Source organism: Poeciliopsis prolifica, unplaced genomic scaffold (genome assembly GCF_027474105.1).
Source record: "Poeciliopsis prolifica strain line A6 unplaced genomic scaffold, Auburn_PproV2 SCAFFOLD038, whole genome shotgun sequence".
Lineage (NCBI taxonomy): Eukaryota > Metazoa > Chordata > Actinopteri > Cyprinodontiformes > Poeciliidae > Poeciliopsis > Poeciliopsis prolifica.
Window position 1 is genome coordinate 630818 of NW_026562413.1, and position 22437 is coordinate 653254.

The following is a 22437-nucleotide window of genomic DNA, read 5'->3' on the forward strand; positions in this document are numbered from 1 at the left end:
GTTATCTGTTGTAGATAAAAGTCCTGTTCACAATGTGCACATAAAAGATAAGTGTGCAATCCTAAAATATTCACACATAAAAGGTAAATTATACATCAGTTTAAATAGTTTTTTATTAACGTTAGTTATTACAAATAAATGCATTTTTGTTTATCACTTTTTACTCTGTTAAGAACCAGTTTTTGCAGCTATTAGAGCTGTAAGTCTTTGATGTTATGTTTCTACCAGCTTTGCACTGATTGTTCCTTGCAAAACAGCTCAGGTTCAGTCAAACTGGATGCAGAGCATCTGTGAACACAAATCTTCAATTATAGTCAGTTACGATTCTCAGTTGGATCTCTGGTCTGAACTTTGATTAGAATTTTTTTTTTCAGCCATTCTAACACACAATTATACTTTGATCTAGACCAGTGTTTCTCAATTCCGGTCCTGCAGGGACCATTGCCCTGCATGTTTTAGGTGTTTCCCTTCTGCCACACACCTGACTTGAATAAGTGGGTGATTAACAGGCTTCTGTAGCGCTTTATGGCATAGAGAGGAGGTCATGCAATTATTTGAATCAGGTGTTCTGGAACATAGAGATGTATCTAAAACACGCAGGTTATTGGTCCCAGGGGACCAGAAGTGAGAATCTAGACCATTTCACTGTTGCTGTATGTTTTAGGGTTGTGATGTTTGAAGGTGAACTGCCTTCCCAATCTCAAGTCTTTCAGGATTTCCCTACATTTAGTTACGTCCATCTTACATCATCGCTGGCCAGTGTTCTGAACAAATGCATTCTAAAGAACGTTACCACTATTACGTTTTAAAGGTGATGATGATGACAGTGATGTACAGTAACAGATTTTAATTTATCGGCATTCAATTTGGGTCAAAAAGTTGCATTTTAATCTTATTTGAAAACAGAGCTTTCTTTTCCATTAATATTCCTCAATTAGGGTTCTCTGGGACTGATTCCCTGGATATTTTAGATACATCTCTGTTCCTGAACATCTGATTCAAATGACTGCATGACCTCCTCTTCATGGCATCAGGCGCTACAGAAGCCTGTTAATCACCCACTTATTCAAGTCAGGTGTGTGGCAGAAGGGAAACACGTAAAACATGTAGGGGTAGCGGTTCCTGAAGACCGTTTTACATGTTTGCTATGCCCCTAGGACTTGTGACTTCTTATGACTTTTTCTCAACAATGGATTCCTTTTTTGCCACTCTTTAATAAGGGCCAGGTTTGTGATGTGCACAACTGATTGTCATCCTTTGGTAATCGCTCATCTTTCTCTGCTCGTCAATTGGTACCTTACCCTGGTTTGCAGTTATGCATTACTACTGTACATTTTTCAAAATGGCCTTTTTTCTGACCTGTTCATATTTCTTTAAAGCTCTCCGGAGCTTTACTCCTGTCCTTCCCAGTCTTGTCTGACGTTTGCAGTCTTTGTGAACCAAAAAACAAAGGCCAGCTCATTGAAATGCATTGATTCTCACAAATGTTACACAATGTTTTAAAAAAGACAATTCAGAATTTTTTGATAAATGTTTACCGCAGGAAGTTTCCTGTTGTTTTTAAAAGCACCACATTTTATTTATACTGTAAAGTTGTGAGATAAAAAAAAATATATAAAATTTTTCCCAAGTAAATAGATACATATTATTTAATAGAATGTTAATATTTGTGGAATATGATATAAAAGAAAAAAATAACAGTTTCCAATATATCTAAACAATTATCACCGGTACTTTCACTTTCATCCTCTTTTAGAAATCCAATGGAATGAATCCATGGAAAGACTGAAAAATTGCAAAAACCTGCCTTCAATGTTTATTTTAAAACCTTCATTCTTTATCGTTTTAGCCATCGTTATTGAGAGCCATGCTGGAAGCTCCAAAGAGGCACTTGTGGCTCTGGAGCCACAGGTTGTAGACTGACTGCACCTCATGTCGTTTTGTTCAACAATGAATTTCTGAGGCCTTCAGAGAAAAGTTAGATTTATACTGAGATTAAATTACCACACAAATGGAGTACACCTACATAATGGATGATCTTTGAAGGCAAATGGTTTTACTGAATTTTATTTATTGTTATCAGAGTAAAATGCTGCATCATTTCATTTTATAAAATATGTATTGAAACCCATGTAATTTTCCTTCCACTTCCCAATGATGTGCTACTTTGTGTTGTTTTTTTCGCATAAAAATCCATTAAAAAACATTGAAGATTGTGATTGTAACATGCCAAAGAGCAAGTACATGCACAGTAATAACCATCCAATTACCTAATTACTGATTGTTTTGGGGAATTTGGTTTTAACAGGTGACTCTTTAGAGTACCTTTTGTCTTCAAAAAGCCTGGGACAAGTCAATAGTTGTGCCTTTCTCATCCAGTCATGCAAGAAGTACAGTAATCAATAGACACCTCTACAGCATGCTTCCAGAAATTCAGTCCATGTTACCTTTAAGAAGATATGCGCATTGGGATATCTTCTGATGAACTGCACTCGGAGCTCTACGCTTGTTAACATTTCTGGGTACAGTCTTTGCAATCAAAGTTTAGTTAAAACGGGGTCCAAAGATCATCCATTTAAGGGCATTCTCAACAACACAAGGCCCAAGAGGATCCACAAAGGGGTTATGCAGGTCGAACAACAACAAAAAGACAGTGGTGCATCTTTAAAAGTTCATGTTTCATGAGTGTGTGCATGAACAGTGTCTAGTATGTTTGACCTTCCCCAAGGCTGTCTTCTGGTTTCCATGTTGAGACTTCATGTAAGGAGGTGCTAGGGAGGCTATGGAGATATTGTACCCAAGGAGGACTGACATCTAAACGGGGGATGAGGGCCTGAGGCAGTTTCCTCACCTTCAGTCACACGCTATTACTGCTCTCACTGACTAAATGCAGCCACAGGGAGACATGCGTCGGGGTCAGGATTTTTTTTTTCTCCTTTACCCCCCCCTCTTTTTTTTTTATAAAAAAAAGTAATGTCAGGCACAATTCAGGCAGTTGCAATTATGTTTCCTCTTCACACTACATTTTCCCTTTTGATGTGTTGATAAATGTCACCTCTCCTAAATGATTATCGAGCCTGTTAGAATTATCCAGAATTGTTCCTGAGGGACTATTCGAGTCTCATGCGGCAACCAAGTTGTTTGTGATGCGTTCACTTGTGATCTTGTTAATCACTTTTATTTTAAAGAAGGTTGGTATTTAGATATCTTGACGTTAATGCCAGTAGTCTACATTAGTCAGTATCCATTTGTAGAAGAAATTATGTTGGTTTGAGTCAGAAGAGAACTAAAGATCTGTTTGGAAATGTGTTGCAGCTCAACATAACTTCACATATGGGGAACTTTAATGTAGCTAAAACCTTTCCACATTTTCTAAGCAATTATTTCTGATACCTTTCACTTAGCTTGACTGAATGTCAGACAGAGCAGTAAAAGTTAAGAAGAGTTTGGCCCCCAGCAAAGTCTAGGTCACCCACTGTCTCCTGTGTGATACGAAGAACCTGTTCTGTACCCAAGATGACACGTTTTTCATGTATTACAATTTACTAATAATGAGTATGATGCTTTTTGCTCAGTTCTTGCAAGGTTATCGCTGGGAAGATACAGCATAGCTTTCAAAGTCTTTACAGATTTTGATGAGGCTTGTATTACACACATTGGGATCACAACACTTTACAACTACACCAAATTAATTAGTTTTTGTGCCAAATTCCTCAATGTGAAAAGGCGCTCAATCTGTCATTTTTAAAAGTATTCATAAAATGCAGAGATGGATTTTATATGTTAAGTTTTTCACAACTGGCCCTTTGAAGACATTCATGATGTTGATGTGGCCTAAGATGAAAATGATTTTGAAAGGCTCCTTAATGAAACTGCTGATGCATTTAATGAATAAGCTCATGCAAATGGCTTAGAAGAATATGACTTTCGGGCAAAATAAAAAGGAAGTGCTTTTTTTATTTACTGATGTTCTTCTCATGAAGTGTATATTTAGATATTGGTTTCTTGTTAAAAGGTGCACAATCATGCGGTTTTCTACTTTTTCAAAGAATGTATTTGCAGAACCTTTACCTAAAATTATTGCGTGCATATACATATCTTTAATTATAGATTATTACTTATTTATTTCATGCTGCTTAGCCTTGATTCGTGTGAGCCAAAAGCTCAATGATCATTTGCTGCCCAGCTTTAGTTTTAAGGGATTTTCTGTGCCACACAAGATTATTGTTCTTCTTTTCTCTTTAACATAATCTCAAGAAATAGAAGTGAATATCTGATCATTTCTTGTTAGGGAATTATAGAGTACATGTCAAACTCAAAATTTTTAATGTTGTGGTCAGAGAAAGCTGGCTGTGGCAGTTCTTTAGCTCCCCCCAGGTGTTTGTGTGTTTTAACAAAAATGCTTTTTTTTTTCTTTCTGTCTCCTTTGGAACTGGTTCATCAGCACTGGATGGGGGTGGATGAGCTACACTACTGGTATGATGCTCACAGGCCTGTTGGCGTGAGACCCTGTTGTGAGATGAGTCTCACAGTTAGCAGGGGCACAACTGTTTGGAGAAGGGTGTTGAGTGTTGGCATAGAGTGCGGAGGTGAAAGGAACTTGAGGTGCTGAAGAGCGTCACGTCGGTAGCCTCAGACGGTGCTGGAGCAAGTGGGCAGGGCCTTGATGCGCTGATGCATGGATAACGCAAGAGAGTATCCTGTAGCAAAGCTGCACTTAACAGTACATTGATTTCAAACTCCTGTCTTCCCTCTGGAGGGCGGTGGAATGCACCTCAACAGGCCGACCCCTCCTCCCCTGTTGTTCCCTCTTTTCACCTCCTTCGTATTACTGTGACGATTTACAATCTCCACAACTTCCACCCCCTCCTGCTGCCTTCCCTTTCTGGTGTTGGTTTAGGTACACCACACTTATCACTGGCCTCAAATCCCCATCTTTCAAATATCCCAGAGGAACTGAAAGGGGACAAAGGCTCCCAATAGACCAGCGTCTTGAAAACAGCTTTTGGGCCTGCAGAGTCAGCAAGGCGGAAAAAAAAAAAAAAAAACTAGTCAAAATCAATGCATTGGTACTTTGATGGACCTCTTTGACATATTAGGGAATTTAACATTTTCTTCTTGCTTTCATGGCACCATCTGATGTCATCATTGTTCTCTAATTCTTTAATATGGTCTCCTAATTCCATCAACCTTTTGGCAAAATATATATTTATTTTTTGGTTTGCTGCAACAGTGCGTTGCAAAGATATTTACACCTTAAATAGTTTCACAATTATTCATGTACTTTATTGTAATTTTCATTGGCAAATCAACACAATGTCAGTTGTAATTGTGAAACAAAAATAAAATTGCAGAGTATGGACATGAATTTAAACAGTTTTGATCTGATAGCACAAAATAAAATCCAGTGTAACCGGCTGCATTTAGATGTCACCTACATCTAAAAAAAAAAGTTCATCAGTACAAAATTTTGTCAAAATCACAAGTGATTTAATTGTTTGGCATTCAAGCAAAAGATTACATATGGCAGAAAACTAGCACTGAATATTCCCTGAAAAATCCACCCCCACAGTGACACATGGTGTTGGCAAAGTCCAGACCTAAATGCACTCAAGTATTCCAATTTTCATGGATTCTCTCCATCTGATCTCACTGTGCTTTCAGTGTTTTGCATAGAAATTTGATTAAAAGCATTTTGAGACATAAAAACACAGGTAGAGACATACACCCCCAGAACTGCAGCTATAATTTCAGAGAAAGATATGTCGACAAAGTATGTTACACTTGTAATTTTTGAATACAATGTATTAAATTCACAATAATGCATGTTTTGACAAAAAATACATTAAAAATCGAGGTTGACAAATCTTCTGTAACTGCTTTGACCTAAAGGACCTGCACAAACACGTCTGTACTCGCTCAAAATATTTTCAGTATTATGTATCAAGTTTTCCAAATCAAGCTCAGTTCATCTCAAAACTCTTTCTGTTTGAGGGAAGGAAAAGTTTCTTCCTCGTCAGCAGCCACACCTCACAGTCTGCATCTCTTTACGTGAGTCCCAGCACAGGTGGACGCCAGTGTGGTGCTTCTTCCACTTGTTTAACTTCTGACTCATCTCCCAGCTGTATTACTGATGCGTGTTTCAGGGAGCAGTAAACACCACACTTCTTTGTGCGCTAATAGGCTCTCAGCATCTTTAAGACTCGGGGTACAATTAAGAGGTGATAGTTTGATCTCCCACCTCGCAGTTCTATTCCTGAGCTGCTGCGTGATTATGCTGGAAGTTGACGGGCTGGTGAGGAGCAGGCTCTATTTAAAGGAAGGCACTGACGAGCTCTTCTGAAAGCATACACTCCTCAGAGCTGTTTGCACCTGTCTGAGTTCTATCACAACTGAATTATGTTCAGTTGCTAAAGTTTATCACATGATTGCCCAATGATTATGTAATAATCTTCTGCCGGGGAGGTGTTTTTGTAACAGTAGAATAAATTTACTCTATTTTTAACACTTTGAAATATTTGCATAGACAAACCATCTTGGTATTTCTTCCGACTTTATAAGTATTTTGCAGTTTGCTTTTCGCTGTATGTTTTTCTTTTTATTATTATTATGTTATTGTTAAAATAAAAAAAAGGAAAATTACATCTGTAGAAAGAAATCCACTCTAAGCAACACATTTTTCTAAAATATAAATTACACATCCTAATTTCTTGGACGGAAGTCTTGCCATGCAAACGTGGAGGTTTTCTTGAAGCAGCACTGCCATCAGCTGGTGGGAATTAGTTATTACATATTATTGATGACGCACAAGCAAGCTGTAGAGAGCTTCCCTCCTTCACTCTAATTTATCAGAGATCATTTCAACACATTATAGATTCCTGGTCATAAGAGTGGACTTTGATGCAAAATACAATCATTAAAAGTGTTAAATGCAGAGAAAGTATCATTAAAATGGGTTCAAGCCGTTTTGCCGCTTTTTGCCTGCTGACTCAATATTTACGTCAAATAAGAAACCAGTAAAATATGGAAACTGAATACAAAATGTTCAGGTCACTAGAACTCTGTAATCGGGCAGTGACAAGGACGTTTTATCATTAACTCTATAATTTCAAACCTTATTATAAAACAATATTTTTTTAAATTTTGATAAGATCATCCACCCACATTTGAAAGAATCCACTAATTTCTAAAGTTTTTGGTTCAGAGTGCAATGAAATTTAAATGCTTAATTCAAATGGGGAGTATGACTCTTTTAAAAGTAATCACACGCTTTGTATGCATAACTAAGTATAACATTTTAAATATAGCATTTACCAATTATTGATACCGAGGCCACTTAATAATCGCATTAAAACTGGCACCTGATGTTTCAATTGTGAGAGAATAAAGATTGTATTTTAATGTGATTCCCATCTTCCTTACATTGGTTTTATAATTTAGAGTCAAGGGAAACAAATTTGTAAAATGTCTACAGGTTTCTCTTTTCCCCTTTGGTTAAAATCTAAAATAATGTAAAGTTTGTGTTGGTCTTTCAGTGTTTAAAATAAGACAGAGACTGTGCTGCCATTCAACCAACTAATATATTTTCTTTATTAATGTGCTGCTTTCCCAGGATATTTGGTCTTATGATAGTGATTTTTTTTCTGATTGATTACAGATAATATTATAAAAGTAGCACATTTTTGTAGTGTCATAAAAATGCCCTAATACAAAGACTTCTGGTTCAGCAAATAGGAATTAATGAGAAATACAGAAGCGTGTTCAGACTAAATCACAGATGCAGGTAAAATTGGTTTAAAAGCTTAAAGTGACCATGTGACTTTGATAAAAGCAGGTTTACAGCTCGCCTAACTGGGATTAAGGTAAAAGAGCAACAACCACATCAATTTTATTAAATTTGCAAGTCTCTATTTTGAAGCATAAACAATATATGCTTTTATTACTTCTCACTTTAAGTTGTATGTCACTGAAGCTTTATTATACACAAAAATTATGGACAGAAAAAAGTGTTTTTTCCTCAAATTAGATTTTTATGGTGATGCCTGGAAAAGATGCAACTTACTCAAATAATCTCAGGAATAAGAAAGGTCTTTGCACTTTCAATTATAGTCATTCTTGTGTCTTGGTTGCCCCTATAATCTAACACAGACAATCTTAATCCAAGAGATGTCTGAGCTAGATTGGCTCTTGTGGCATGACTCCCATTTAGTAAAGTACGATGTAGCTGGAGTTTTGCCCTGACCAGGATTTCAGCTGCTGAGCTTCTGCTCTAAGTATAGCATTTGTTGCCACTATCACTGTGCCAAAGTGCCTGTCTATCTCTAAACACATAGCAGATAAAGAAAGTGGCTGGTACTGAGATTTTAGTACAAGGTATAGATTGACAGTTGAGACAAAGTGAGAGGCGATTGGACAAGTGATAGAGAATGAGATCACTAAGACTCAGCGAGACCTCCAGATCCAGTTTCATCCAAACTCAGAGTTCCTAAGCATTTTCTACAGAACTGTTTGTGGAAGGAAACCCAAAAGGCTTGACCTAAGAATACAGTAAAACACAATTATCCTTGATTCAATGTATGTAATTCTGAATTTGAAGAAAGTTACAAAAAATCTCTAAATGTTTTCTTGTCAAGTTTTGTGGCATTAAGAAAATATAAATAATTTTGGTAGTTCTAACTAACCTAAAACGAGAAGTTTGGTTGGATTTGACTTCAAACAGTGAGAAAAAGTGTGTGTCCTTTGATTCAGTGTAAATATTTGATTTCAAATGTATGAATGAAGTTAGTGTTGTGCAGCATGACTGAACATTTGTATCAGTTTTTCTTTACTTATTTATATTTTTTTACAATTCTGTTGGCTTCTCTGTATATCACAATATTATTGTAACTTACCTTTTTCTTTTTTTTTTCTCCATGATGGCTTTTATATTTTTGTAGCTGTCAGACGCACATGAGTATGAGGCTTTAAATCCAATCATTGTTCCCCCAAAAAAACACAACATATGAATGAGTCTGTATGAAATAGCAGAAAGAGAAGAAGAATGTAAAATGGTTTTACATTCAAAATGCAACACTGAAAAATAATAGATATGCAAATATTAAAAATACTTTCTTTCCAAGTCAAAATATCTCATGACAGTTCTATAAACACTATAAATTAACCTACATTTTTGTTGAAAGTATTTAAGTATTGCACAAGTGAGGCACAACCTTAATATTACATCTTTGAAGTCAAGGTATTACAGCATCACACATTAAAAAAACAGCAAATAAACATCCCAAATTTGGATGTACATTAATATTAATCGCCAACATACAGTATTAAAGTATTAAAAAGAGAAATACAGTACTGTTTGTGTTTTTTTCCATTAGTAAAATAAACAATCCATATTAAAACTAACAGTAAGAATATCCATTAATGTGAACATCTTGGTAAAAAGACAAACATTATGGACGTTATTCATGAACTCTATAGCAAGTTGGTTTAAGTATTTTCGCCCTGATGAGACAAACCTTGAATCCAGCGTTTTAACCGTTGTTCTGAAGCAGTCTTTGGGTCATGTCCGTGTGCGTAATATCGCTCCACCGCTTGCTATTCCCACATCTTTCAAAAACAGTAAACTTCCTAACAACATACAATAGCTCCTTTCTTCCGCACACGGTTTCCTTTGTCATCTCCTGACTCACTTTCTTTATCCGCCATCTGTTTTCTGATCGACAGACAAACTTTAGCTGTTAGCCAAACGGTTGTTATGCTACCTGGCTAAGTTCTACTTTGACTTTTGGCGGAGCCGCCATTCCACTGAGGGCTCTCTATCACTTCTAGCAGCAAACAATATTATATATTTTTTATGCATGTTGAAGCGATAAAACCATTTTAGCCTGGCCATTGTCTTCCAGTGCAATTCAGCTGGAAAGATATAATCGGTTCCAGCGCAGCCTGGGATTTCCACCCTTGACTCGGATTGTCTCCAGTTGATTTTTTTTAGGAGCCAACCAGAGAATAGAAGAACGATGACGTCAATTTTCTGCGCTGTTTTAAAATTGTGTCTGTGAAGTTTTAGCAATAACAGCGGAGGAAGTGAACAAAGCCGATCAGTCCGTGTTACTGACGCCTCCAAATATTGAATTGACATGAACAAACCTCTTCATGGTGGGGAAAGGTTGTTTACAACACAGACAATTTCCGCTAAGCTTCTTAGCATCAAACTGGTGAACAGTTTAGACAAACGTTAGCAATCCACACCTCCAGGAGGCAGTCCTAAGTATCTAATATGTATATAATACTAATATGTCGGACAATTAAAATTTACTTTTGTTGCAGAAATGTCAGATTTAATTAAATGGTGTTCATACTGTACTTTAAAGGTACTCAATATTTGCTCAAGATTCCTTTAGTATAAATAAATGCATAAGCATGGCAAGGAAGCCCATGTTGCTCTAATAGCTGCATTGTTAGAGCTCTGGTGAGTCCTATTGTCGCATTGACAATACACCAAATCTTCTCTATGAGGCCAAGAGACTGCTTGACTGATATTTTGTTCATTAAAGCAGATATTGGTATTTTTGGTAGTGTGAGCAGGTTTCAAGCAATGGTCATATCAATTAAGCTTGTCAGGAGAGGGAAATAATCTTTCATCAAATGTCTTGATGGCTGATCTACTAAATTCAGATTTACATTAAGTTAAAGTATAATCAAAGTTATCAGAAAAACATGTCTCTATGTATAAATAATACAATGTTTTTGTGTGAGTTTTACCTTTTGAATTAAATTAATGATTATACACTAATCTACTGGGATGCAGCTGCAATTGGAACCTAATGGATTTGTTTTCTAACTTATTTCCTTGAAGTTATTGTTTGTGAGTTTAACTCAATTGAACCCAATTATGTGCTTGTCATTTTAATCGTGCATTCCTGTTTTGTCAGTCGTCCCTACACAAGCAAGGTATCAATAGCAAAAAAGAAAAAAAAACATCACCTCCATGCACACACATACAAAAATCCCGCTTGGGACGTTTTTCAGACAACAGACGATTACATCCCGCCCTATTCTTACGTTCTGGAAGCTGATTGGTCATGCCAACAGGGTCCCGGACGCTAATTGGCTAGCTCATTGTCAACTGGGTTAGAGGCGTGTTTCTGTCGCTGGGAGAATGCAGAGCCAGCCCTCAGCGAAGTGTCAGCCGGCCTTTTACAGCTCTTCCACCGGTGACTGAAGACAGATGTGGAGCTGAAAAACTGACAACAGGAGCCATGGACGAATCCAGAGAACAAATGAACCCACTCCTTAGCAGGGTGAGTACCCGGAAGACACGTTTTAATGTGAGCTTATGATCGTACGTGCTCGGCTCTTTGTCTGTGTTTGCCAAGCAACAGCACAAGTCAAAGGGATGCTTGATAATCATCCGGTCACTTCCATTGTTAGCCGGTTTTCCTTTTCTCACTTCTCCTTAATGGTAAAGGTTATTTTTTACACTTTTTTAAAAAAAAGCTACATTTTAACAACGACAACAAACATGTCCCCCTTTTGCTCTTTGTCTTTTTTCAGAGGGTTGTTTCTAAACGAAGATGTTGCTCGTTATGATACGTTAATAACGTCCATGCCCTTTAGTAGTTTTTGTGAAATATTTCCTCCATGCAAACCTGGACATTAGCTCTGTGGTAAACACTTTAACGACATGTAAACAGTAGTAGTCTGGTACGCCTATGGTGCCTCTGGAAGTCTTTTCGTAAAAGACTGATTAGCTGTTAACCGCTTTAAGCGTTTTCCGCTCACACGCTACGTTACTTTGCGTCATGTGTCCCATTAGGCTCTACAGCTGAGCGAGCCTCAGAAGAGAAAGGTGGTTCAGAGTCACATTTCACGATTTCACCCTCCTCTGCATGGTATTTATTTTTATTTTTATTGCCATATTCTTTGAATAACCCACTGCTGGTGGTTTTGCTGTGGAAGATAAGTGGCCAAATTAACAAAACGGAAAAGCACGAGCCCTTTTCACATGCCTTACAGTGAAGTTTCCAGAGAACCACATCCTGTCTGCTGGGTGTCACTGCCACAGAGAGGCTTATAAGCGTCAGACCACTGAGTGTTAAGAAGACCAGAAAAAGACGCTTGCTGCAGAGCTAAGTTTAAAGAGCACAGCGTCTGAGTGACATCAGTGGTGGTGTAGGGTAGCCCACTGCTCTTCTGCAAGTGTTTGCTTACTGTATTCATACACGTGCGTGGATTCCCGGAAAGTCAAGGGGTGGCATTATTGCAGTGCACTTCTGTCGTCAGAGCCGACCCCCACAGATTGCAATTAATCAACGTCCAGGACTTTTATCACTTAATTCCCCAAGAATATACAATAGTTCATCTTTCAGCGGAGCATTCAGATGCATATTTAAAAACCATGAATGTGGTTTCAAACAGGGGGGCATTGTTGGTTTTTATGGTTTTCTTTCTGACCAGGGTTTTTGTTTTGGAGCAATAAAGGGGAGTCTTTCAAAATGTAATTTTTAGCCCTTGGCTTGAAAAGTATCCTTCAAAGCTAATAAGCTGTTGTGATATTTTAAATGCTGCTCAGTTTTGACCAGGCTGTTTAACACAGGATATAAAATGACAATAAAGAGTCAGTTTTGTAGATCCATCATTCTCAAATTTATGTTCGAAGGTTGAAATAACATTTTTTTTAGATGAACCAATAATCTGGTTAATCAAGACTATTGAAAAGCAATAGTTTAACTGTGTGACCAGAAACACATCAGCACTAATGATGTGTTGTTGAATATAAAGAATGAACATGTAACAACTACAATTTTCATTGCTAAACACAAAGCATGATGCTGCTACCACCACGTTTCATTGGGAGGATATTGTGTTCAGAATATGTTAGTTTTCTGCTATCAGTGTTTTGGATTCTAGAAATATATTGCGTATTGTAATTTGATCAGTGGACCTTCTTCCACGTTTTCCATGACTTGTGACAAACTTCAAGCAGGACTTCTCATCACTTTTCTTCAACAATAAGCTTCTCTTGTCCCAGTCTTCCAAAAAGATCAGATTTGTGGAGTGCCCAACTCATACTTATCTTATCTAAGCTGTGGATCTCTGGACCGCCTCTAGAGTTACCATGGGCCGCTTAGCTGCATCTTTGTTTATTGTCTCCCTTGCTCCGCTAAAGCATGTAGAATTTTAGAAAGTCCTCTGGGGTTTTTCCAGATTTCTAGCATTTTTTCTGTTTGTATTTTTCCAAGCCAAAGGTGACAAGAGTCCAACTCAAACATTTTTTACAATCGGACTATCTTTGAGGTCTTGTGCAGACAACACGTATTCCACAGCTTGTTTTACTGTGCAAACATGTCAAAGTTCTGTGGAATAAAGAAATCAATTTGTTCAGGATGTAAGGTTTAGTTTCTCCTGTATGTGTGTGTGTGTGTGTTTCAGTGCATCACAGTATTCAGTTTCAGATGACCAAATTTGACATAAGAGATTGTGTCATTGCACAAACAACAGAAAGTTCCATCCACAAATCAAGAACTTTATCTACAAAGTCTCTGCATACTCATCGTCTGTGTGATCATATCTGTCTTCCGCAGCACTGGTGATCAATTTTGTCCCTCTTTCTTTTTTACAAAACAAATAGATACCTATTTAGCAGCGTACACCAGCTTATTTAGAATTGTATGTGATTGTTTATGCACAGCTTTATCAAAGTCCAGACAAGAGAGCGATGTCTGGACTTTGACTGGTTTGTCGCAGCTGCTTGATTCTTTTCTTTTTCTTACACATCCTGATTTGGTGCCATGATTAAGATCACTGTCCTCTAATCTAATTCCAGCCCCCCTTCAGCTGTTGGAGAGATGGTCTTATGTTCGAATCTAGAATATTTTCACATACAGAGAGAACAGCTTGTGATGGACTTAATGACCTCGAGGTGCACAGCAACACACCTCTTGTGGAAGCAGCAGCTAAGATTTACATGGAAATTCACCTGCATACATCGACTGCGATTTCACTTTTTAATTTTTTATTGTATCATTAAAATACAGGGTGTAATTATTTGACCCTAGAGTTTAATCACTCTCTTCTTTCGGAAAATAGGGACACTCAAAGAACAAAAACTGGATCAAGTAAAAAGAGGTTGTATGTGCTGTATACCAATTTAGTCTGGGGATTTTTTTTTTCCTTGTGTCTTATTGTAGTATGAGTTTAGCAGTAGGACTAAGACCATTACACAGGCTTGTTCTACATTAGTGGAGGCGTTAGTAAATATAATACATCTAGCTCCGTAGGTCATGGAGGCAATACAACTGGATTTCTCTGGAAACAATAAATCAATTAATTTTGTGTGAAATTGATCAGCCTTTCCCTATCACATTATCACATTTTTGCGTTCTTCCTTCCTTCATTTAAGTTTTACTTCTTTTCTTCCTTCCTTTCTTCTTTCAACGTGTCATTGAGTCACCCCTGAGTAAAACTGAGCAAATACTCTTTGTTTGTAACCAGATACAGCCTACAGAAATGCAGATTGTTTTTCACTGTTGCAACCCTTTAGAGTTCAAAGTGATGTCGGAGTTGTTTACACCTCATAACACAGTACTTAATTTGGTGAAATATCAGCACAAACCCTTCACACCAGATGTTCAGCACAGTAATGATGGCATGATGATCTGGGATCGTATTGCAGACAAATGATTCAGCGTCTTGCTGTAACTGAGTCATGCATGAAAGCTCAACCAAACAGTTGTAAGGTGTTACTTTGTCCAACAGCTACAGGTAGACGAGACCAATCATACATTAAAACCCTTGATTTTGTTGAAGGTGCACTTTCTTTATGCCGTAACTGTAACATGACTTGGTCCAACTGAGTCATCAGCATTAGCATAGTGGTTCCAAGCACAGAAAGAAACTACAGCGGAGTGGCTTGTAGTTGGAAAAAAAAAGTGCAGTAGTGACTTAATCAAAGTTCACGTTGCATCAAAATTTGATTGATGTTTTACTGGGGGAAATAAATTTGGGCTTCAATGGATTTTGTGGGGTTTTGGAGACTTTGTCTTCTTTTACCAGTTAGCATTTTGCAGTCTGTTTTTAGGGTGAACTTGCTTTGATGGCCCAATCTTGAAATGTTGGCAATTGTTTTGACTTGTGCACTTTTTTCCATTCAGTAAAATGTCTGGTTTGAAATTCATTTGCGAAGCTTTTTGAGTTCCTTATTAAATTTAGAAGCTGATGCTTATCCAGAATGCATCAGAAATGTCTTTTGAGATTGCCATTCAGTCTTTGTTCAAAAGCTCAAAATACGCTAAACTAAATGTTTGAGGTTTAAACAGGACTGAGCTCCTTTAAAGTGCAGAGTAATGATATTCTGATGAGATACAACTGATGTGGGATTTTTTTAGGCATTTTATGAAGGAATAAATGTGAAAGCGTCCTAGTTTTCTTGTATTTTTAATTACATTATATAGAGCCAAATTTTAGGTTTAAATTAATACTTCTCTTAAACTTATCAGATATGTTTTATGGTAGAAAAACACACTATAAATCTCACATGACTTACCTATTTACATTTTTTTAGATTTGTTTTTGTAGATATCTATTTCCTAAGCTAAAACCTTTCAAACAGCAAATAAATTATTTCAGAGAATACATATTCTAATGGAAATTAGGATGTTTCTATTCCACCATTAGATGTCACTCTTTCAGTTAAATTTATTTTAAAATTATAACAACTCTAAATCATTTCAATGTAGGGTTGGTTGCACATTTACCCTTGAGAATACTGCGCTGGCATTAAGTGTGTCTCCCTAGATGATGTGTTCAGTGTTCCTGTTGCTAGAGATCAACATAATTTCATTAAAATAGCAAAATGAACTAATTGCTCTTATTTTAGAGAAATGCTCTTTTGACCCATTCAAGTGGGAATTTTTGTTGCATACAGGAAGCAAGTAGACAGCATTATTAGAACTTGTTGAAAGACATAGATAACCTTGATACTTGTACTGGGATTGTATTAAGTCAAAGTCATAGGAACAAAGACATTTGGAGTCTCATGAATACACAGCAATCTATCCTTTTTCAATTCATTGCAGACTGCAGGGAACACCGACCCCACACGTATGCCTGTTTCTATTTATCTTCGCTGGGGGGGGGGGCGACTCTTCATTTATGACCTGAATACCTCAGCGGCTAAGGACTTGTATGTCCTCCAAATGTGAATGTGTGCCCTTCGTCTGATTGCGTGCATGTGTGTGTCTGTTTATAAGCTGTTGGCTGGGTGAATGAAATATTCATGGAGGCATGGTGGGATTGGCTGCCATGCATGGAGCAGGGCTGACGGGGTAGAGCAGAGCACAGCATTGTGTGTTCTGAAGCAGCTCGCCTTCCTTTTGTATAAAGAGATGAGCAGAGGAAGGGAGAACAGACGAGTGTGACACTGTCGCTGTTCACGCTCGGCTCACAGGCGTCCCCCATACAGCACAGACAACTGCCATAGAGAAGGAACTGGTTTATCTCTCTCCCGCTTCTGCTTTGCGGATGTTTTGGTCTAAATGGATGAGCAGAGCAAAGAGGAACATGTGCTCAACACGGTATGTCTGCTCCTCAATATTTGTGTTTGCATCCTCAGCATCCGTGTTTTGCACTTGGAGAAGAATCCACAGGCTTTAGGTGTGCTGTGCCGCTTGTGCGTTTGTATTGATTTGTCGGCTTGTGGTGGTCTATGTGCTAGTGAATAGGGCTCTGTGGTGACTACATTTGACCAGAATTTAAAAAATATTATATGAGGAAAGAAGAGGTGATAGCTCTTAAAACTGAATGCTTTTTTTATGAACCCCTTTATTGGTCCAAAACAGCATGAACCAGAAAAAGCTATCAGAGACAATTATGGCTCCTGAAGGAACGGGACAAGTAAAATGGGAAGGAAGCGAGGGAAGGAAAAAAAAAATAAAGCTCCGATAAAATGGGTCTGTCAAGGTAACCGAATCAAAACACGAAGCATGCTATTTATAGCAATGATGTCCATTAACTGTGGGAAGAATAACTGAACATTTAAAAACTGATAAGCTCAAAATTGGAGCTTTGGGCTTAAAGGAAAGGTCCTATTTAAATTCAGAGAGAGGTAAATGCAGACTTTTTTTCTCCATTCAAAATTGCTGACATGAAGTAATCCCAGTTCTTCAATTAGTAAATTAAACCATACATCTCTGGAGACGTTATGGAGAGGAGACTAGTGTGAATGTGTTTGTGTCCCACTCAAAGGTGATTGGTCTCCATGGGAGTAAATAATTTAGGGGCTAGTCAGCAATGCATAGCTGCCTTATTAGTTCTATCGTGTTCGTTGCATTTTAACAAAACCTGCTGAATACCATCAGACCCTTGGGTTTGGAAGAAACTGAACTGTGCAAAAGTACTTGCCCTTTTACAAAGCTGTTTTTGCTTCTTTCACATGTAATGTGTTGGGTCATCAAACAGACCTGAGTGAAAACAACAATAATTTTATTTATTAAGGAAAATGCTGTTCAAAACAGCATTATAAACCAAGAATGTAATAACCCTATAACCCCAATAATTTGATTGCCATTCTATCAAATGGTAGTGAGATCACTGCAGAGGAATTTTTGCCCACTCTTCTCTGGAAGGTTTTCAAACATGAATGGCCTATTTAAGGTGAAGCAACTGCATTGAAGTAGGGTTTTGGTGTCATTAAGTGAACCTTCTGGTGTGTTTGAATCATTGTTCAGGTGGTCTTGAGTTTAAGATAACAAACTGATGGCCAGACTTTCTCCTTTAGGATTTTCTCCTAGAAAGCAGAATTGATAAATATATTAAATTTGACCAAGTCCTGAAGCCGCAAAGTAGCCCAAGACCCTCACACTTCCACTATCATGTTTGTCCTTTGGTCAGGAGTAGTTTTTGACCAAGAACTGTGCTATGGGAGTCCTTTTTGCTTAGTATTTTCCTCATTGATATATCATGATCAGTGGCCTTAATGAGGCCAGTGAGGCATATATTACTTTAGATGTTCTTCTAAACACTGTGAAAGAGAGTTAACCTAAAACAAGCTGCTATATGATCTGGAAAAGTCGCTTGTCAGTTTTACTAAGATGTTTTCACCAAACTAAAAGTCCTTGGTAAGATTTCTGGACAAGTTGGTAATGTATCCTGCACTAATTTTGATTAGCTGGCCACTGCTGGAAAGGTGGCCTCTATTCCAGGTTCACTTGTGGATATTGGGTCTCAATGTGGTTCACTGGAGTCACATAGCTTGACAGTTTTGGATTTGCGGCATCCCATATTTTCATACAATTGGGTCATTAAAACAGTTTTTTTTATACTTTGGTTATCTTTGTATTAAAACTGATGTTATAATGGGAACCACTTAAGTAAAACCAAAGTCAAAAAGTGATATAGGTAGGGGGGTGAATACACATGTTGTCCTGCCCTTAGATCTGGTGCATTCACTGATCAGAAAACGTTTTTTATAGGTTGATGGCTGATCAAGACCAGTCAAGCTAAATTGTAAATAAATAATATATAAATAGTCTTGGTGCATCTCTATTCAAACATGTTATGGTAATAATAACCATTAAAAATGCTTACCCTGGTTATAATATCATTGTTAACCAATGTATTTCACTTTAGTCATTTATCTGTAACTACTTTTCAGACACAGTCTCTTAATTTGACATCACTGGCTTCAAATAATTGTAATCATTCTCATTCGTAAAGAAAATTGTGCATTTGGCAGCCATTTGAGCTTTGACTTTAATTTTAAAAGACTGGTCTCTCCCACTATGCAGCACATCTGTTACAATACTCCCTGTTGATTGGATCAGTTCCCAGTTACTGCAAGGCTGGCAAAGAGGGAATCAGTCGTGTTGGCATGTTGTGTGGCTAGTTGCTCATTTCACTGCTTGCTTGGCAGCTATGTGAATATTTCTCTGCCCATGCAAACACGTAATCAAAAGCTGGGTTAACCTGGCTCTTAGAAGTAAATTTTTATAGCTAATTTGCTCAACATTGGTGTTGCTTCTTTAGGTGTGAAATCTAAATGCTGCTTGTTTTAATCACAGTATGTAAATTCTTTGCATTCTTGTTGCTATTATAGTTGTTTACCACATAATGCTTGTACTATAGTGGCATTATGATGCTCGTTCTGGCTCCAATCTTTAAAGCGTACACTATAATAACGTTCCTCCAGGCTGAACATATTATTGCTTGAAAACATCACAGTACACACTGTAAAAATGCAAATTAAAGCTCCAGAACCTCACAGAGTGGGACTGCAATATTTGAGGAAAGTGATGTTTTGGCCACAGCTGGCTTTTACAGCAAACCAGCTGTTAAAGACTAAAACATTTGAGAATACTGGTGGAAGTAAGTGGCTTTGAATTAGGACAGAATCAAGCTAAATTAACTAAAACTTGAGGTAATTCAAAGAATGATACTGGTGCATCCATAGTCCTATAGGAGTCAAGGGTCTTTCTCTTAGCACCACTTCCAAGAAAGTCATTTTTATTTCTCTAATTTTACTGTTACAAACTTTAGCACAGCGTTCTGACCCAGACCATTGAGGCTGCACACGGGTGGCTGCAGAGGGACGTCAAAAATACAACTCTGTTATTTTCTATGAGGCAACCCTCACTAGCAACATCTGGTTGCTGGCTGATGTTCCAAGCCCAGCGATCCTTTTCACACCTGTTTGATTAAGGAGGGTCAGTGCTTCTAAATGGTATATTAATAAAACCGTGACTACATTCTGGCTCGTCTAATTGCTTTTATTTTGTGCTGCGTTGTATAAGGACTGTACCCCCCCATCCTCGGACTGTTTCCCTCACATACACAATCTGTATATAATCTTTAAATCTAATGTGCCATTATTTATCCTTTATTATATATATATATATATATATATATATATATATATATATATATATATATTATGTATATATATATATATATATATATATATATATATATATTATATATATATATATATATATATAATGGCGAACCAACCAGACATTGTCGTAGTGGATGAACATCAGAGGAAAGCCGTTGTGGTAGATGTAGCAATACCAAGTGATTGCAACATCAGGAAAAAGGAGCACGAGAAACTGGAGAAATACCAGGGCCTCAGGGAGGAACTGGAGAGGGCCTGGAAGGTGAAGACCACAGTGGTGCCTGTGGTCATCGGGGCCCTCGGGGCAGTAACCCCCAAACTGGAGCAGTGGCTACAACAGATCCCAGGAACAACATCAGACATCTCAGTCCAGAAATGTGCAGTCCTTGGCACAGCCAAGATACTGCGCAGAACCCTCAAGCTCCCAGGCCTCTGGTAGAGGACCCGAGCTCAGAGGATAAGAACCACCCACGGTGGGTGAGAAGGGAATTTTTTATATATATATATATATATATATATACATGCAAAGACTGGGGAAGGAATGGTTACTTCGACATCCCCAGTCAACGCTAAGCGCTAAACAACTAGTAGCTCAGTGTTCCAACATCCGCAAACGGCAACTGCTATCACAACTTGAGATTGACGAGATACAACACAAATGCTACGGCAAAAGGGAGGAACCCGGATGTCAGGACTGTGGGGACTTAACTACAAGTCCCCACCCAGTGAGGGGATACACGGCCCAATGAGCGAAACAGAGCTGAACGAGACAGCTGCTGACCTGAGAGAGAGAATCATGACCCGAATGACAACCAGGCCTCCTCGGCGCCAATTACAACGGCTGAGTGAAGTACCATCTGAAAGTCTCATTGAGAATGTGAATGCAGCATTGAGAATGTGAATGCAGCATTGAGAACAGAAACCAATGAGCTGATCTACAACTCAGCATCAGTGATCCTTGAGATACTTGGCTATAAGAGCAACCATGAGACCCAATACCCACCATGGAAAAGACGGTTAGAGGCTAAAATCAAGGTAACAAGGAGGGAAGTGAGCCAACTGTCAGAGCTCCACAAGGGTGCAATGAAAAGACCAGTACCCAGAAAGTACAGGCAGATGCCCATACCTGAAGCACTTGAAACTGCCAAACAGAGGCTCCAAGCCTTGTCCAGCCGCCTAAAGAGATACACAAGGAGAATGAATCCAGAAGGATTAACCGGCTCTTCTCCACTCAACCAGCTAAGGTGTACTCTCAATGGCAGGGTAACAATAACAACAGAGCAGACCCACCAAGGCTGGAGACGGAACAATACTGGAAAGGCATATGGGAAAGGGAGGCGTCCCACAACAGCAATGCACAGTGGCTGATCTCTCTACGAGAGGACCACAGCAACCTCCCTGAGCAAGCCCCGTAACCATCACTGTGACAGATGTCCAAGAAAGAGTCTCAGGTATGAAAAACTGGACAGCACCAGGGCCTGACATGATCCATGCCTACTGGCTAAAGAAACTCACTGCTCTCCATGAGCGAATGGCAGCCCAAATGAACCAGCTGCTACAAAGTGGGACTCACCCTGAATGGTTAACTGAAGGGCGGACAATCCTAATCCAGAAGGATCCATCAAAGGGTCCAGTCCCACCCAACTACCGACCAATAACCTGCCTCTCCACAACCTGGAAGCTCATGTCAGGCATCATAGCGGCCAAGATAAGCAAACACATGGATAAACACATGAGCACGGCACAGAAGGGTATCGGTGTAAATACCAGAGGAGCCAAACACCAACTCCTCGTAGACCGCACAGTTGCCCGAGACTGCAAAACCCGACACACCAACCTGTGCATGGCTTGGATCGATTACAAGAAAGCCTATGACTCAATGCCGCATACTTGGATCATTGAATGCTTAGAGATGTATAACATCAACAGGACTCTGAGAGCCTTCATTGCAAACTCGATGAGGCTGTGGAAAACCACCCTTGAAGCCAACTGCAAACCACTTGCACAAGTGTCCATCAAATGTGGCATATACCAAGGAGATGCTCTGTCCCCGCTACTGTTCTGCATAGGCCTGAACCCCCTCAGCCAAGTTATCAACAAGACTGGCTACGGATACAGACTCAAAAATGGGGCCAATATCAGTCACCTACTCTACATGGATGACATCAAGCTGTACGCCAAATGTGAGCGAGACATCGACTCACTGATCCACACCACCAGGATCTACAGCACTGACATTGGGATGTCATTCGGACTAGAGAAATGTGGTCGGCTGGTCACAAAGAGGGGGAAGGTCATCCACACAGAAGGGGTCTCACTCCCAGAAGGAACAATAGCAGACATAGAGGACAGTTACAAGTACCTAGGTATACCACAAGCAAATGGCAACCTCGATGAGGTCACAAGGAAAGGAGCCACAGCTAAATACCTCCAACGAATAAGGCAAGTCCTGAAGCCAGCTCAATGGCAAGAACAAAATCCGTGCGATAAACAGCTATGCCTTGCCAGTAATCAGATACCCTGCTGGAATAATTAGCTGGCCAAAGGAGGAG

At 38.7% G+C, this 22437-nt stretch overlaps 2 protein-coding genes across 10 annotated transcripts in view; one reads left to right on the top strand and one right to left on the bottom strand.

The window, feature by feature from the left end:
• rbms3 (RNA binding motif, single stranded interacting protein) overlaps positions 1–9959 on the bottom strand; it is a 379593-nt gene extending 369634 nt beyond the window's left edge. Inside the window, exons 1-2 of the mRNA XM_055053855.1 lie at positions 9513–9959; positions 8892–9011 (exon numbers count right to left, since the gene is read on the bottom strand). The gene's annotated coding sequence lies outside the window, so the exon portion shown is untranslated. The remainder of the gene's footprint in view (positions 1–8891; positions 9012–9512) is intronic.
• A 1190-nt stretch (positions 9960–11149) lies between these two features.
• The window catches only part of LOC129375044 (sodium bicarbonate cotransporter 3-like), a 49307-nt gene continuing 38019 nt past the window's right edge, over positions 11150–22437 (top strand). For 8 of the 9 annotated variants that reach the window (XR_008607595.1, XM_055053846.1, XM_055053842.1 and 5 more), the window contains exon 1: positions 11150–11297. Coding sequence is in view for 8 of the 9 variants with exons in the window: in XM_055053846.1 (XP_054909821.1) it covers positions 11256–11297 (42 nt within the window). In the remaining variant the exon portion in view is untranslated. Of the gene's footprint in view, positions 11298–16117; positions 16572–22437 lie in introns of those variants that run through there. The other variant, XM_055053843.1, reaches the window with a different exon arrangement.